Below are 18,206 nucleotides of genomic sequence, written 5' to 3'. Positions count from 1 at the left end.
TAGTGGTTAAGACTCAGCATTCCCAATGCAGGGGTCACAGGTTCGACCCCTGGTCAGGGAACTAAGATCCCACACTCCATACACCACAGCCAAAAAATAGACCTACATTTAAAACAGAAAAGAAAGAAAAAGTGGTCTATTTCCTCTATTGGTTATCCAACCTGGAAAGCTTAAATCCCAGGATGGGTTCTCCCAGCCGAGAGTTGAGACAGAGAATCAAAAATTTATTTCAAAATCTAAAGTTGTAGAAGGGAGACTTCCCTGGCGGTTCAGGGGTTGGGTCACCACACTTCCACTGCAGGGGGCACAGGTTTGATCTCTGGTCAGCGTACTAGGATCTCACATGCCATGTGGCACAGCCCAAAAATAGAGAAAGAAAAAAAAAATCCTGGAGAAAGGACCTGCTGAATCATACTTTCCTTTGAAGCCGAAGGTACTCGATGGTTCCAACAACAACGGCTGATGAAGCACCCGATTACCACCGTCTAGTTCAAACTCTTAATCAGCTGCTTGGAGGAGGAGGTTTCTTCCCCCCAAATCCTGTGTAACAGGAAATGAAGCAAGAGATAAGGGGGCATGTGTGCACGCGTGTGCCTGACATTCACAGGGTGGCTCGAGGGAGGACGAGCCTGTATCTCTGTGTTTACAGAACATCGTGGCTTCCTCCACAGCCTGGCGCTGCTCTTTACCTAGGCTGCAGGCCAGTAAGGCTGCTCCACAGCCCAGCTAATGAGCTTGCCTCTTCTGAAGTTAATTCAGCTGGCTATTGGCCAGGCTGATCCTGAGAGAGAGGACAGAGTTCAGGACATGCCACTGAAAAGAAGACATTGGCTTTTTCTCTCGCCCTGAGTTACACAGACATACCCTTCCCCCCAAATCTTTCCTGGCACTCTTGAAAAGACAATAAGATGCTTCTTTCTTCTGTACAGTTACCATCTCAAGGAGCCGAGCGTCCCCGCCAACAGGCTCCTCATGAAAAATCATCTGGCTGCTTCGGACCTTTGCTTGTTACTTCAAGTTGCGGTCCTCAGAGCAGCAGCATGGGAAACACCTGGGAGAATAAGGGGAAGGCGGAATCTCAGGCGCCATCCCTTTTCCACTAGATCAGAACGTGTTTTCTGGGTCTTCCCTAGTGGCCCAGCAGCTAAGACTCCAAGGTCCCAATGCAAGAGGGCAAGATTCAATATCCCTGGTCAGGGAACCAGATCCCCACGTCGCAACTGAGAGTTCAAATGCCACGACTAAAGATCCCTCATGCTGCCACAAAGATCGAAGATCCTGCACGTAACAAATAAGAACCGGCGCAGCCAGACACATAAATAAAAATAAAATAAATCTTCTTTAAAAAGAACATGCATTTTTTAAAAACTCTCCAGGTGACTTCTAAGAAGGGTTCTAGAACCACCTACAGTGATTACAAACAATCACTTTCATCTGGGGCCAGTATGAGCAGACGACCCCTGAGAATCAAGCTCTCCTCTATCCCACTCCCAGTTAAAGATGCACAGAAACTGTCCAGGCAGTTCCCAGAGTCTCCTCCTTAACTCAGAACTCAGGTTCCTCATTACGAGGACTGCCAGCCTGTATTGGGCACGGGGAGTGTGCAGGTGTTGGGCTAGGCTCCCTCTGGGCTGAACTGCATTTCGTCTTCACCACAAGCCTGCGGGAGGCACTGATATTATTCCTCCTTTACAGATGGAGAAGCAGGTGGCCACACGAGGTCATGGCACTCACCTGAGCCCACAGAGATGCCAAGTGCAGCACACACCCTGGCAGTCGGCTGCAGTGCCCACTCCCCTACTCTGCCCTCCCCACATCAGCCAGAAAGGAGGAAAAGGAAGCCGACAGGGGCCAGCCACTCACACGTGTGACCTTGTCTGGAAAAGGCGCCTGATGCTCTGCAGGTGGCCCTGCGCTGAGACTCTGGATTGGAAGCTCCGTCCCCAAAGGATGGAAGCAGGCCTTTCTCCTCCCCATGAGGCCGAACTGCACTCGCCTTCCCGCTTTCCCAGAACATTCACTTTGCTGGTGCAAAAGTGCTGCCCAGAGGTTAGCCACCCCCAGCCCCTCGCCCCACCCCACCCCGCCGCCGCCCTGAAATTTTATTGAAGTAATGTGTGCATGTGGGCTCAGTTGTGTCCGACTCTTTGCAACCCCCGTGGACTGTAGCCCCATGGACTGTAACCCCCACAATCTATAGCCCTGGGTTCTCCAGGCCCGAAGAGTGGAGTGGCATGCCATTTCCTTCTCCAGGGGATCTTCCCCACCCAGGGATCAAACCCTCGTCCTGTGTCTCCTGCATTGGCAGGCAAGTTCTTTACCAGCTGACCCACCGGAGAAGCCATTATTTACAGTTGATTTAAAATGTTTTGTTAATTTCTGCTCTACAGCACAGCTACTCAGCTATTCATATGTAATCTTTTCAATATTCTTTTCCATTATGTTTTGTCACAGGATATTGAATATACAGTTCCCTGTTCTATACAATAGAACCTTGATGTTTAGGAGAGAATAAAAGCAAAACATTCTCTGGTATAAATTGTACCAATGTATTCTTAGGTCAGTCTCCCAAGGCATTAGGAACAAAAGCTAAAAATAAACAAATGAGACCTAATCAAACTTACAAGCTTTTGCAACAAGGAAACCTAGACAAAATGAAAAAAGAACCTACAGAATGGGAGAAGATATTTGCAAACAATGCGACTGACAAGGGATTAATTTCCAAAACATATAAACAGTGTATACAACTCAACAACAACAAAAAACGAGCAACCCAAACAAAAAACGGGCAGAAGACCTAAATAGACATTTCTCCAAAGAAGACCTACAGAGGGCCAATAGGCACGTGAAAAGATGTTCAACATCGATAATGACTAGAGAAGTGCAAATCAAAACTACATAAGGTGCCGCCTCTCTACATGAGCAGTTCACGCACCTATCTGGAAATGCGGGCCCAGCTGTTTATCTGCCAGCCCCAGCCATGCTCATGGATTGTCTGATTTCCCATCCGAGGCAATCCTGCCAGGCAGCGTCTCATGTGTGTTACTGAGATGATGGGCACACTGCTCGTAAGTGGCAGGGCTGGGGTTTGAACCCAGGGGTCCATGCAAGGGCATGCTCTTTCCAGTCCCTCTGAACTCCCTCCTATGTGGCAGTTTAAGTGCGCTCCATTTTTCCAACACAGCCACTTCCTTGGTTGACCTGTGTGGGGGAAGCTGGTCACCAGGGCTCCCATCCAGCCACCAATCCAGCTCTGAACGTACCCCTCACCCTCTGAGTGCAAACCACGGGTCAATTCCCCAGGGACACAGGTGGCAGGAAAGGGTTGAACCACAGCTGCCTCCTAGGGAAGGCTTGGAACTGACATTGTCCCCAAGGTTCCCTCTCTCCCACAAATACCGCAGCAGTGATTCCGCAGGGCAAAATTACAGCCAGACCAAGGACAGCAAGCGGGGATTAAAAACCTTAAACCCATTAGGTTTGCTTTCAGGCATTTGATCCCCAAACCAAAACTTCCCTGGGGACCTATGTTTTAGTTACAGGAGTGGAATTCAATCGCTGCGTGTCCCCCGCACCTCAGGGAAACCCCAGGAATCACTCCACATCCATTTCTAGGCAAAACACAGCCAGGACTGGATGAGCCAGAGCCAGGAAAGCCACCTGACCACGCCAAATCCTGCACTCCCTGAGAAGGAAACTGGTGGAATTCCATGACCAACTGGGAAAGAACAGAGTCACCGGGCGGGGCCCGCCTCGGAGAGGAATTAAACCCCCCTGGCCGCCCTGGATGGGAATAAAGGGTCCTCAGAGGCTGCTGCCCCGGCCAGGGGCTCAGGCCCTGGTAGATACACCCAGAGAAGGAAACATGGCGAAGAGCTGAGGTTTTCCTTCCCCACCTGAGAGCATCAGGTAGACATTAAAATCTGAGAGGAAGAGCAAGCTGCAGAACTCTGGGGACCTGCGTCTTGAGGTCCTCCTGTTGGTTTCTTGAGAAAATTTTTCTTCTCTAAGAAAAACAGGTCAATACTTATACTTTTACTTTTTGGCTAACATCCTCACCAGCTCCTTGGAAGTGTGCATCTACCTCCCAGACTTATCTGGATGCTGGCATGAAGGACAGGGCTCCGCAGAATAGGAATGGCTTCCGATCTGCTCTCTGAGAGAAGGAAGAGCCGTGCAAAATGACAGGTTTTATCGCACACTTGTCAGAACAGCCATCATCAAAAAAGACCGCAGATAACAAATGTAGAGAAAAGGGAACCCTCCTACACTGTTGGTGGGAATGTAAACTGGTGCAGCCACCAGGGAGGTTCCTTAAAAACCTGAAAATAGAATCACCATATGATCCACAATTCTATTCCTAGAAAACAAAAACACTGATTTGAAAAGATACATGCATCCCAATATTCACAGCAGTATTATTTACAATAGCCAAGACTTGGAAGCAGCCTAAGTGTCCGACGACAGATAAATGGATAAAGATGTGGTATATATACAATGTGATATTACTCAGCCACAAGAAAAAAAGCAAATGGCAAAATTTCAAGAACATGGATGGACTTGGATGGTGTTATGCTCAGTGAAATAAGTCAGAGAAAGACATATACTATATGCTATCACTCATGTGTGGAACCTAAAACATAAGACAAACAAATGAATATAGCAAAACAGAAACAGACTCAGATATAGAGAACTAGTGCTTGCCAAAGGGAAGACGGAAGTGGGGAGGAGCAAGATAGTGGTAGGAAATTGCGTGTGTGTTAGTCACTCGGTCGTGTCTGACTCTTGCAACCCCATGGACTGTAGCCCGCCAGGCTCCTCTGTCCCTGGAATTCTCCAAGCAAGAATACTGGAGTGGGTAGCCATTCCATTTTCCAAGGATCTTCCTGACCTAGGGATTGAACCCAGGTCTCTGCATTGCAGGCAGATTCTTTACTGCCTGAGCTACCAGGGAAGCCCTAAAGAGGTACAAATTACTATACATAAAATAAATAAGCTACAAGCATACACTGAACAGCACAGGAAATGTAGTCAATATTTTATAATTACTTTATAAGTATAATCTATAAAAATATTGAATCACTATGTTGTACACTTGAAACATGTAATATTATACACCAATTATACTTGGATTTTAAAAAGATTTTTAAAAACTTCAGGCTTTACAATCCCACAAGTCTCCTATTAAAGTAGCCAACTCAGATCTTTGGAAACAGACATATGAATAAATAAACAAAAATGCAGATTGATGCTGAGCATGACCAAAATTTTAGAGACGACACATAATAAAGAGCATCTCATTCATTTCTGTATGGAATGCTGACGTTCAAATTTTGATAAATGAATGAATCAACAAATGCTCTGAAAGCAAAATTTTAGCATCTGAAGTCAGGATGAAGATCATTAGCTTGGAATGTTGGACCAAAGAAACAGTAAGAAAGAGCTACTCAGATTTAGCCAGATTCTACTATGTGGTACATGTTATGTTTCAGGCTTTGCAGACAAAATCTCATTTAATTCCCCCCACAATGTCATGCAGTACAAACTCTCCCTGTTCCTCTTTCGTAGAGGAGAGACTGAGGCTCAAACACCTGAAGTAACTTGCTAAGAACACACAGCTTCTAAATGGGGGCGAAGTCAGGCCGGCAGGGCCACTGTACATCTCAACAGCCCCCCTGCTATGGCTCAGACCACGGATTTGGTTGTTGCTAGGGAACCAGGGGCCATAAGGAAGGCAGAGTCAGGAAGGACCACACTCCCCTGAGTGTAGAAAGTCCACTTCAGGACCCGAGCTGGTGGAGAGGTGGTGTCAGGACCCTGCGCATTGCTGCCCTTAGGGGGGCCTGCACACAGCCTGCTTTGCTCTGGGGTGTGTGGGTGTTGCAGCATTCCCAGGCTACACAGTCCAGAAGGGCTGGGAGAGCTTCAACACACCAACAGAGGGACTGAGATGGAAGAAATTCATTCCCTGCCTTTTTGATGCTGAGCTTTGCAGGGGGCGGGGGGCAGACCTAAATCATCTTTGCTCTCATACTGCTGGCCATTTATACAGAGATTCTGAGTCTGAGTGGGTTTCTTTAACAATGTTACAAATCCAGGGGGTGAAGCCTGAACACCAGCAGACCCGGCATCCTTCCCCATCTACTCTCCAAAGAAAACTTTTTCAGTAAGCCCTGGGAGCCAGGAGCACTCAACGGAGCAGATGGAGGGAGGGAAACCCAGAGAGGCTGGGACGGATACAGGGAATATTCCAGAACGCTCCATATTTCCTAGGACGGATACAGGGAATATTCCAGAACGCTCCATATTTCCTAGGACGGATACAGGGAATATTCCAGAACGCTCCATATTTCCTAGGACAGATACAGGGAATATTCCAGAACGCTCCATATTTCCTAAGACGGGTACAGGGAATATTCCAGAACGCTCCATATTTCCTAGGACGGATACAGGGAATATTCCAGAATGCTCCATATTTCCTAGGACGGATACAGGGAATATTCCAGAACGCTCCATATTTCCTAGGACGGATACAGGGAATATTCCAGAACGCTCCATATTTCCTAGGACGGATACAGGGAATATTCCAGAACGCTCCATATTTCCTAGGACGGATACAAGGAATATTCCAGAACGCTCCATATTTCCTAGGACATATCTGTCCTAACTGACCTAGGGTGAGAGCAGACCCTACAAACATCCCTGGCAGAATGACTGGTCCCTCTTTCCTGAGAGATTGAGCATCTCTGGAAAGCAAAACCCCAGTATCTCCACACAGGTAGCCAGCAGGTCCTGAATAAACATCTGCAAAGGGTGTCATTGGTAAGCTTCCAGAACCTTCTCAGGAAAGCAGGACAGAGTCTCACAACACAAATGTCTGGGTGCCTTGAGGCCCTAAACCCTTAACACTTGCCTTCTTGAGAGGCAAAGGTGCAGGCCTCAGTTCAACTACTCTGTCCCTCCATGCCTCAGTTTCCCCCTTGTGAATGAGGCTACAATGACGACTAGCTGAAGCAACTGTAGGGAACGTTGAGTTAATGCACATGAAGCACGTAGACTGGTACTCAACATGGGCTAAGCGATCAGCAGTGCCGTGGCTGCCACTGCTACAAATTTAAACTCGTAACAAGAGTCCCAGAAAAGCAGAAACTGGGGACCAAGTGACCCCGTGGTTTCAAAGACTGGATTCTCACCAATCTTGGATTCACTTTCACTTCCTAAGGATCCCTCTAGAAAAAAAAAAAAAAAGGTGACGATCAAACACTTTTATCTGCTTTAGTTGGTCACCAAATCCACATGGCTTAAAGCTTTGTGGGTCACAAGATACCAGGGTTGCAGCTCTGGTCAGCGACTCAGGGTAAGGTGGGAGCTCTCTTCCTCCTCCGACCCTCGCCTGTGATTTCCCCGAGGCCAGCAAGAGGCAGCCTGCAAGTCTGCTTCAGGGCTCATTCTAACAGCCCAGAAACCCAGCAATGCCCGGGCTGATACAACAGGATGAGCAGGAGCACAGATTATCCCAGACACGCTGCAGGCCAAGGGACACACCTCACGCGGCCCTTCACACACGATGGGCTCCGTGTCCACCACTGAGGCATCCAGCACCTCGTGCCATCCAGCTGCAAGGGGACAGTTAGCTGACAGCCGCCAGCTGCTGCCCCTTCCAGGCAATCAAGCTGAGGCCAGGCCTTCCCCAGGCAACCAAGGGGACTGACTATGATCACATGGGGTACTGGGGATTGGGGGTGCCCCTGTTGAGTTGGCTGAGACTTTTTCTTACTGATTTTTATTGAAGTATAGTTGATTTACAACGTTCTTAATTCCTATTATAGAGCAAAGTGATTCAGTTGTGTATATATATATATATATATTCTTTTTTTAAAATATTCTTTTCCACTATGGCTTATCATAGGATATTTTTTAAATTGGAGGATAGTTACTTTACAATGTTGTGTTAGTTTCTGCTGTACAGCAATGTGAATCAGCTGTTAAGTATACTTCTATCTTCTTCCTCTTGACCCTCCCTCCCACTCCCTCATCGCACCCATCTAGGTCATCACAGAGCACCAGGCTGAGTTCCCTACTCTATATAGCAGCTTCCCTCTAAGTTAGCTGAGACTTTTATCAGGCCTGCATCACCATCTGAGGCTTTCCCTGCCCAATTCTGTTTCATCTCCCCTGTTCTTTCATCCACCTTACTCCCCACCCCCATAATTCTTTTCAACTCCTATCTCTGTCTTAGCATCTGCTTCCCAGAGGACACAGACTGACCGAGGGCCCCAGTGCACACTGATTACCCAAGGCTGCAATGGACCCTGGTCAAGGCATGTAACTCCGTGAGTCTTACTTTTCCATCTGGCAAACTGGACCCCGGTCACCACATGGTCCCGAAGATTCCCCTAGAGACTATTACACTTGTGAAAGATTGGACCTCTTGCAGATGCCCAGCAAGTCCTATCTGATGGGGTCGTTTGTTTTGATTTCTTAAAGTTACATGCTACTCCCTTGAAAGCAAGTGGTTTCTGAGAACACCACGGCTGCTTTTAATAAATGTGACAACAGCATCCTCCGCAGACAGATCACAATGGGAGTTATCAGAAGGAGACCGTTTCCTGACCAGCAGCAGCTCGCTGGGGACTCAGAGCTGGCCAGGGCCCGGCCCTTCACACTCTCACACTCTGGGCTGTTAGAGACTGGCGGGAGAGAGTCTGTCTTCTTGCCCTGGAAGGTTCTCTCCTGAGTGTGACAGCTGCCTCTGCCCCGGCTAGCGTTCAGCACTAGCTCAGGAAACAGCACCCTCGCCAGCTTCTTGAGATCTTCAGGGAAATGTCACGAAAACCCTCAAGGGATGCTGTCTGGGGCCCCTTAGAACTGGGGCCTCATACACGTGTCACCTCTTCTTGAGCACTTTGAAAAAGCAGGCACTGCAGGGCTAGTAAGAACCGGGAACAAGATCTGAAAAAGCTACTTCCAGAAAACCCAGATGGGGAAGTGGGGTTATAGCCCATCCTGGGAGCCGGGCATGGAGAGCACAAAGACCTCGCCACAGAGGTTATGAGACAGCCTGGCTACCACCAGCATTTCTGGGTGCCTCTGCACAAAGTCAGGTCGGGGCGGGGAACAGGGCCCATGGTCCCAGCATCCCCCTTCTGAAGGTTCTATCTTCATGGGGCTCTTTTCTGCCCATCAGAACTCCCCAAGCCTGCCTGAGGACCTGCTCTCCCACATTGGAGCCCACATCTTATTTCTGCCTGATGTACAAAGCAAGAAGCCCACAGTCTTCTCACCCATCAGGCTGAGTGCATTTTTCATTCTTGAATCCCCAGCCCTCGGCATAGAGCAGGCACTCCAATGTTTGATGGATGAAAAGAGACTGCCAGCTTTAATTAAATTTAAGCTCCCTCATTTCAGTTTTAATACTCAGATATGCAGAGGCTGACTTTTTTTTTTTTTTTGGTTACATCGCCTTTGGATCTCTATCGAGCTTTTTAAGACACAAATCAGGGACTTCCCTGGCAGTCTGGTGGTTAAGACTTCACCTTCCAAGGCGGGGGGTGCCAGTTTGATCCTTGGTCAGGGAACTAAGATACCACATGCCTCATGGCCAAAAAAAATCAAAACGTAAAACAGAAGTGATATTGTAAAAAATTCAATAATTAAAAAAAAAAAAAGACACAAGTCATTGCTCCAAACAAGCACTGGAACTCTCTGCAATGGTGAAAATGTCCTGTGTGCTGTTGAAAACAGCATCCACAAGGCACATGTGGCTACTGACAAGTTGAAATGTAGTGGTGTTACCACAGATCTGAATTCTTCATTTTATTTGGCTGCATTTTTTTTTAAGGCTACACAGCATGGGATGCAGGATCTTAGCTCCCCAACTAGGGATTAAACCCATGCCCTCAGCAGTGAAAGCACAGTCTTAACCACTGGACCACCTGGGAAATCCCTGGTAGTAATTAACTTAAATGGCAATACACCTGGCTCGTGGCCACTGCACTGGAAGTGCAGAACCAGCTAGCTTGTTCTCTTAACTCTCAAGCTTCATGCAAATGAGAGGATGCCATGTTCCCCTCGGCTCTGAATCGCCTCCTGTTCCTCACTGAGTGATGCTCAGACAACCTTAACAAAGCGCAGTGCCGGCGCCTCTTCCATTTCCGAGCACTTGCTCTGGGCTGGAGCACGGCAGTCTTGATGTGTCCCGGGAGATGGGGCAGGAAGCACGTCTCCAGAAAGGAAGCCAGGGCACCCAACCGCCTCAGACTCCGGGGCGTCTGGGGCCAAGAGGAAGGAGGGGAGGGGAGGGTGTGAAAGAACGCCGTTCCGGGGCCTGGACGCCTGCCGGGCTGCATGTATTTATCTCACAGGGTGTCACAGTTGTCTGCCCTGCAGCTGAGGGACTGTCCATGTCTACAGGAAGGGGACAGAAATCTGCTTTGTCCGTGTTCCCTGGTACCTCTTGCTCATTGTTCAAAGGGGGCGAGAAGAGCCGGGGGGCGGCAGGTTTGGGAGAGGACGCCAGCTCAGGGCAGGCAGATGGGGATCACTGGGAAAAAATAGAAACCAAGTCCCTTGCGTGTTTGCATCCAAACTGATACCAGCGACATCTATCACACTCCCTGGGGTACTGCGTCCACCTGGCCACGGGGACAACGCTCACTGCCCAGAGCATGCGGCAGAGGCCACTCAAGCCACGCCCTGGGAGAGAGGCGGGGTCGTGCTCCGTTCTCAAGGCAGCATGACGGCAGGTGCAGGATGCAGGGTCCGCGGCTCAGAAGGCAAGCCCCCCCCACCCCACACACGGAGAGCTAGCACCTCCGGTCAGTGACAATTCTGGTTTAAAAACGAAATGCTCGGGATGCTCAGTTACGGGGTTCGAGAAGACGCACTGATTCCGCTGACAGAGCACGTGCGGGTGCTCCGTGATGTGTGCCTGGGGGGCCCTCGGTCTGGGGACCCCTCCTCTCTGGCGCCTGCAGAGCCCCCACTGACTGTAGTGTGAGTGCTCTCTCGCCACACAGCACTCCCCTCCCTCCTTACCTTACACAAGACAAATCCTCCCACCTGTAAAAAGGTGTTTAATTAGCCTGAGGCAAAACTATTAAACCATGAAAGACTGAATGAAGAAGCTAAAGAATAATCTCTGCTCAAGAAGAAAGAAGACATAAGGTTTAGTGAACACTGCCTTCTGTTCCATTCAGGGTTTCAATACATGACTTTTCCTTATCACGTCTGTCACTTACCTCCCACACCCAACCCGATTCTCTGTCGTCTTTATTTAAGTCTCCTTCATGTAGGTGGCTCTGCTCTCCCATTGGACTGGAGCAGCCCTTTGGTACGTTACTCCACAGTTAATACATCCCCCTAAAGTTCACATTTCAGCTTCAGTGGCACTATGGAAACTCAGAGAAAATGCCTGAAAGCCTCCCTCCCTCTCTGACGGAGTGATTCTAAGCCCAGGAACTTATGCAAAGGAAATAATTAAGGATGTCCGCAAGGCTTTTGTTAGAAGGATGTTTACCCTGCTGCTGTTTATAATCGTGAATCATTGGGAACAACTTGCCTGTCCCCCAAGCAAAGCTAAAAGATCCAGGACCCAAGGACTGCCTGGTAGGCAGAGACCAACCATCAGTCACTAAGTCAATCAACAAACCCCAGAGCTGAAAGTTAAGGTAGAGACGAGTAACAGTTCCAGATTCCACAGGGCCTGAATCATACAAATATAGGGCAACTACCCTTAAGAAAATGAATACAAAATTATGAGTACAGGATTAAGCACAGGGCCCAGGTAGAGGCCTATGCAAGTGAGAGGCCTTTGGAGGAAGTTTTATCAGTATCAAAAAAGTCTAACTTCTAAAGATAGAAAGAAAAGAAAGAAGAAAATAGGAGATGCTGGAAGTCTCTTCCTTCAAAGGCCATGGTATACCAAGACTGGGCAGCCCAGTTAGCAGAGAATAACGTTCAAGGTCTAAGACCAAGAAGCAGGAGAAGGGAGATAAGAACAAGGAGAAAGATGCTTGGCGGTGGTTGAGTCGCTCAGTCATGCCTGACTCTTGCGAGCCCATGGACTGTAGCCCGCCAGGCTCCTCTGTCCGTGGGATTCTCCAGGCAAGAATACTAGAGTGGGTTGCCATTCCCTTCTCCAGAGGATCTTCCTGACCCAGGAATCAAACCCGGGTCTCCTGCATTGCAGGCAGATTCTTCACTGACTAAGCTATGAAGGAAGCCCAAGATGCTTGGAAGAAACAGCAGAAGGATACCAGTCAAGGAGATAAGCAAGAACTAATACAAAATTAAGGCAGTGTGGAGTGGGGGGAGAGGCAAAGGAAAACTGCTTTAAATAGATCACAGGAGGGATTAGTTGGTACTTGAAAAATTATAGGGACAAGCAGTCAGATAAAAAGAGCAGGGTGTTGGGAGACTGGGATTGATATACATATACACTACTATGTGTAAAATAGGAAATTAATGAGAACCTACTGTAGAGCATAGGAAACCCTACATAATACTCTGTGGTGACAGAAAGGGGAAGGAAATCCAAGTAAGAGGGGACATACATACAGGTATAACTGATTCACCTTGTGTACAGTGGAAACTAACACGACGCTGTAAAGCAACTATACTCCAAGAGAATTTAATAAAAATAAGTCATGGAGATGTAATATGCAGCCCAGTGACTATCGTTAACAATATTGTATCGCATGTTTAAAAGTTGCTAAGAGAGTAAGTCTTCAAAGTTCTCATGGCACTCCAAATGGTAACTGTGTCTGATGACAGATGTTAGGATGAACTTATTGTGGTGACCATTTCATAATCTATATGTGTATCAAGTCATTATGCTGTACACCTGGAATTAATGTTATAAGTGAATTTTATCTCAATAATAATATAAAAAAAGAATAAGAAAAAAAGAGCAGCCCACTCAGTATAAGAAGCAGAGAAAGCTTTTGAGACCAGCAGCCTGGCTGTGATGAGGGGCTCCTCTGAATCCCTGAAATATCTGCCCCACGTCTTCACTGACACCACGCCACTAACCAGCATGACCGTCCATCCTCAACCCCTCTCTGCCACATACCCTGGGTCTTCTCCTGTCCTTGCCAAATTTATTCACGTCACACAGGCTTTCTTCATCCTCTTTTTTAAAACAAAGCAGGCCGGGAACATCCCTGGTGGTCCAATAGTTAAGACTCTGTGCTTCCACTGCAGGGGGGCCAGGTTTGATCCCTGGTTGGGGACCTAAAGATCTCACATGCAGTGCGGCTTGGCCAAAAGACTTTTTAAAAAAAAAGGCAGAATGAACTCTTTTTCCAGGTCTTGACTCCCCCTACTTGCTCTGAGCTAAGGCAGCTTCCACCTGTGGCCCGTCCAAGTCCAGGAGGTAGGTCCTGGCAGCTCTCTGTACGGTAAAGGTCCTCCGGCGTCAGTGATGCTTCAGCTTCCCCGCCTGCCCTTCCTCAGCAGCCCCCTGCCCTGACTAGTCCTATTTTTGACAGCCCTCCCCATACGCTTTGTGCCAAGGTCACACAGTCCCGGAGCCTAGCCTTGGATCCTGAGATGTGTTCTCTACATGCTCCTGCCCAGGCCACCTTCTCTACCAAATTCAAAGTCCGCAGGGGACACTGAGTACATGGGAGGACACAGAAAAGGTGTCAGCCTGCTTTGCTGTCAAGGGGGGATTTGGCAATTGCAGGAAATGACAGTTGGCCTTTAACTCAGGAACTGGGGTAAACAGTAGGGAGGGAGACAGGGAACTGGTCAGGAGCTACACAAAGACCTTCAAAGCTGGTTCTCCTGGAGGCAGCTCTCCTAAACATCATGATTGTTAAATGACTGGCAGGTCACAAAGTTCCCGATTTTCCAGGAATGCTCAGGACTTGAATCTACTAACCCTCCCAGTTCCATCAGTCTCTGACCAATTCCAGGCGGAACTGCAAGCTGAGCAGAGAGGAGGCCTGACTTTGCCCTTCCAGCCTGCAATCCCTTAAGGATGCTCACAATAAAACCAGTCCTGGACTAGCTGCCGCCTAGGCCCCCACTGGGGAACAATCCACGCCCTACCTCTTTGAGGAGTGCCTGACCTCTCCTGTGGTTGTTTCACTTGCTCTTATGCCGGACGAAAGGGCCAAGGAGAGACCAACCTCCCTGGTGCTTCTCCTCTGGGGTTGGCCACTCAAGCTCTGCGCCCCTTTGCAGATAGTGCCTAATGAGGAGAGCTCCCACCCCTAGGGGCTCTCAGGGGGACATTCAGGGGGCAGTTGTCCTCCTCGGCCGCTATATAGTGCTTGTCTCCAGGGCAGCCGCCTCCATGTGTGGAGACCCAGGCCGCCCCAGAAATCACTCACTAGCCAGCCCTACCGGCCTTGTCACTGAGCGTCCTGGATTGTCCACCTTCCCTGCTTTCCCGACCCTCTCGGCTCGCTTCCCCAGAGGGGCTGATGAGCCTGAGGACCACTCAGCTGGCATCTCCCCCAGGCACACCGAGCCCACTCGCCCTCGCATTTCGCGGTTACACTGCTTCCAGCGGCAGAGCCGGCAGGAGAGGCTTAAACCGAGGCAGTCGTAGTGGGGGGTGGGGGGAGTCACCAAGAGTTCTCGAAACTGAGAAGTCTGCCGGTCACCCCGGAGAGGGACTTTCGAGGTGCTGGCCCGGCCTCTGGAGCCCCGTGGAGGCAGAGGAACCAAGTTACTTCGCGACCCCGAGTTAAGCCGAGACTGCCGGGGAGGCCGAGGGGCAATCCCGGTGGTTCTCCCACCCGGAGAGGCGCCCGGCCCCCTCCGCCTGGGGAGCCCACCGGGTCGTCCGGGACCGGAGACTGTGTCTTCCCTCGTCCCTTCTTTTCCTAGGCGGCCGGGCTGCGCGCAACGGAGACATTTAAATCGCCCCCTCAGGACGGCGGCGTGGAGAGGCCGGAAAGGCGGCGGCGGCCTGGGGGCTGCAGCGGGACCGGGCCGGGCCGGGCTGCGGTCAGGGTCCGGGCCGGGAGGGCACTCACCAGCGCGTGTTGTCGTGGAAGTGCTCCAGCACCGCGTAGCCGAAGAAGGACCCGGCAGGACCTTGGAAGCGCACTGGGCGCTGCGGGTCCAGGTTGTAGGCGCCCGCAGGGGTCCCTGCAGCCACCAACGCCAGGAGCAGCGCGCGGAGCCCCCCGGCGCCCCTCTGCGCCGCCGAGCCGCCCATCCCCAGCTGGCCGCCGCCCTCCCCTGAGCCCCGCGAGCAGGGCGCCGAGCGCGCCGGCGGAGGGGCCGAGGGGTCCGCCGACGGCCGAGAGGCTCCTGGGGGCCGGAACCCTGCGCTCGGGCTCAGGCGGGACGCGGTGCCGGGCTGGGGGCGGTGGGCCGAGCGGGCGCCGTAGGAGAGCACAGAGGCGGCCCGGAGCGGCCGGCGTCCTCTGTCCAGCCGAGAAGTGTGCGCGCTCGGAGCGAGTGGGTCCCGGGCCGGGCGGCGCTGGACTGCGGAGAGGCGCGCCCGCGGGGTGGGCGGCCTGAGTGGCCGGCGGCGGAACGGCGCAGCAGCGCTCCCTGCGGGCCGCGAGCCCGGCACCACCTCCCGCGGCCGCGGAGGAGCCCAGAGACCCGCCCCAGCGCCGTGTCCCCGGCGAGCCCTGGGCGCCGGGCCCTGAGGCCACCCTACTTGTATTTTGTGTTTTTACTCATTTCTTGATATGTCTTTGTAGGAACCATTAATTTTATTAATTTTTTAAGAACCAACTTTTAACGTTAATGATTTTTTTCTGTAACGCATTTACTTTCCAATTTAAAAATTTTATCAATTTGTTATCTTTCTTTTCTTCTACTTTCTCTAGATTTGCAACATTTTTCTCTAGTACCATGAGATGAACGCTTAGATTTTTAGCCTATTTTTCTTTTTCTAATATATATATTATTTGTAATATGCATTATATATAAAATATTATATTGCTCCTTGAAAAAAAGCTATGACCAACCTAGACAGCATATTAAAATACAGAGAACTTACTTTGCCAACAAAGGTCTGTCCAGTCAAAGCTATGGTTTTTCCAGTAGTCATGTATGGATAGGAGAGTTGGACCATAAAGAAAGCTGAGCACCAAAGAATTGATGCTTTTGAACTGTGGTGTTGGAGAAGACTCCTGAGAATCCCTTGGACTGCAAGGAGATCCAACCAGTCCATCCCAAAGGAAATCAGTCCTGAGTGTTCATTGGAAGGATTGATGCTGAAGCTGAAACTCCAATACTTTGGCCACCTGATGCGAAGAACTGACCCTGATGCTGGGAAAGATTGAAGGCAGGAGGAGAAGGGGATGACAAAGGATGAGATGGTTGGATGGCATCACCGCCTGCATGGACGTAAGTTTGAGTAAGCTCTGGGAGTTGGTGATGGACAGGGAAGCCTGGCGTGCTGCAGTCCATGGGGTCGCAAAGAGTCAGACACGACTGAGTGACTGAACTGATGATACATGTGTATACACACACACTAAATTTCCCTGTGAGCACTGTTTGAGCTGTAACTCCCCAAGTTCCAACATGCTGAAAATTTTGTTGTTGTTCAGTCACTAAGTCCTGCTGTTATTCTTTGCCATCCCGTGGACTGTAGCCTGCCAGGCTCCTCTGTCCACATGCTCATAAAAAAAGATATGAGGGAGTTCCCTGGTATCCTAGCGGTTAGGACCCTGTGCTTCCACGACTGTTGCCCAGGTTCAGTCCCTGGTCAGGGAACTGAGATTCAGTAAGCCACAGATCATGTCCCCCTGACAAAATAATAACAATAATAGAGATGAGGAAACTAAGGCACTGAGGAAAAGTGATTTATCTGAGTGTCCCAGGATGAATAGCAAGGATTCAAAAAGAGGTCTGAGTGGGGAGGGGGCAGGGATAATATGGGGGTGGAGGAGTGGGAGATACAAACTACTAGATGTAAAATATGCTTAAGGATGTATTTTGCAACATGGGGAACAGTCAATATTTTATAGTAACTGGAGTGTAACCTTTTGAAATTATATTAATTTTTAGAATTTTTTAAAAGAATGGACATAATCAAAAAAATTAATAAAATATAAAAGCAGCAATAAATAGAATTAATAATGCCCCCCCCCAAAAAAAAGAGGTCTGGATGTTTACCTGAAACGTTAGTTATGGTTACAGTTGAGATTGTGGGCTGTTCTTGCTGACTTACTCATCATCTATCCATCTATCTTCCTACTTACCCATCTACTATCTATCTGTCCTTTTGTACTGCCTAAGTTGTCTACAGAGAGCCAGCAATGGGATGTAGAAGAGGCTCTATCCATAAAGCCAAAGCATTCATCAAAGTGAAATCCTGTTAGAATAGCCTGGCCTCTGTTGAGGGGCCGAAACTCACTTGCACTCCCAGCATAGGTTAAAGAGACCAGCCAACCTATGGAAGAAAGTTATCCTCACTGTATTGTGAAAGAAGGGAGAGAAAGCAAAAGGGCCAAGATCATTCACAACCTGATAATCATTCTCTAAATGATTGATACTTGGCTTAATATGCTTCTTGATGTTAATTCTTCAAAAGTTGCCCGACCTTATTTTTTTATGTAAGACAAACTACATTTCCACATGGTTTTGAAATCTGGAAAGTTCATAGGAAGGGCAAGTACTATCACCAAACCTTCAACTATAATAGCAGGCAGAGATTTAAGCAAATACTTTACCACTGAATTATTTCATATGCCAAAACTCCCACTGTTATTATCGGGTGCAATAGTTCCAACTTGCTCCCATGCTCAAAACAAATGTTTTTTTCCAGAGATCCAAATTTAGTGAAACTGCTTTAAGTAACAACCATCAGTGTTAGAATAGGTAATGCCACATTTTAAAAACATGTCTTCAGTTCAGTTCAGTCACTCAGTCATGTCCAACTCTTTGCAACCCCATGGACTGCAGCACGCCAGGCCTCCCCATCCATCACCAACTTCCAGAGTTCACTAAACTCATGTCCATTGGGTCGGTCATGCCATCCAACCATCTCATCCTCTGTCATCCCCTTGTCTTCCTGCCCTAAATCTTTCCCAGCATCAGGGTCTTTTCAAATGAATCAGCTCTTCGCATCAGGCAGCCAAAGTATTAGAGTTTCAACTTCAACATCAGTCCTTCCAATAAACACCCAGGACTGATTTCCTTTAGAATGGACTGGTTGGATCTCCTTGCAGTCCAAGGGACTCTCAAGTCTTCTCCAACACCACAGTTCAAAAGCATCAATTCTTCGG

General features: G+C 49.1%; 1 protein-coding gene across 1 annotated transcript in view; it reads right to left on the bottom strand.

Moving 5' to 3' along the window:
* ITGA9 (integrin subunit alpha 9) overlaps nt 1-15,175 on the bottom strand; it is a 367,113-nt gene extending 351,938 nt beyond the window's left edge. Inside the window, exon 1 of the mRNA XM_068981673.1 lies at nt 14,991-15,175. Within this exon, the coding sequence (XP_068837774.1) occupies nt 14,991-15,175 (185 nt within the window). The remainder of the gene's footprint in view (nt 1-14,990) is intronic.
* Nucleotides 15,176-18,206: the final 3,031 nt, after the last annotated feature.

This window comes from Capricornis sumatraensis, chromosome 10 (assembly GCF_032405125.1).
Source record: "Capricornis sumatraensis isolate serow.1 chromosome 10, serow.2, whole genome shotgun sequence".
Taxonomy (NCBI): domain Eukaryota; kingdom Metazoa; phylum Chordata; class Mammalia; order Artiodactyla; family Bovidae; genus Capricornis; species Capricornis sumatraensis.
Note: the sequence above shows the minus strand (reverse complement) of the source record. Positions and strands in the feature narration are given on the sequence as shown.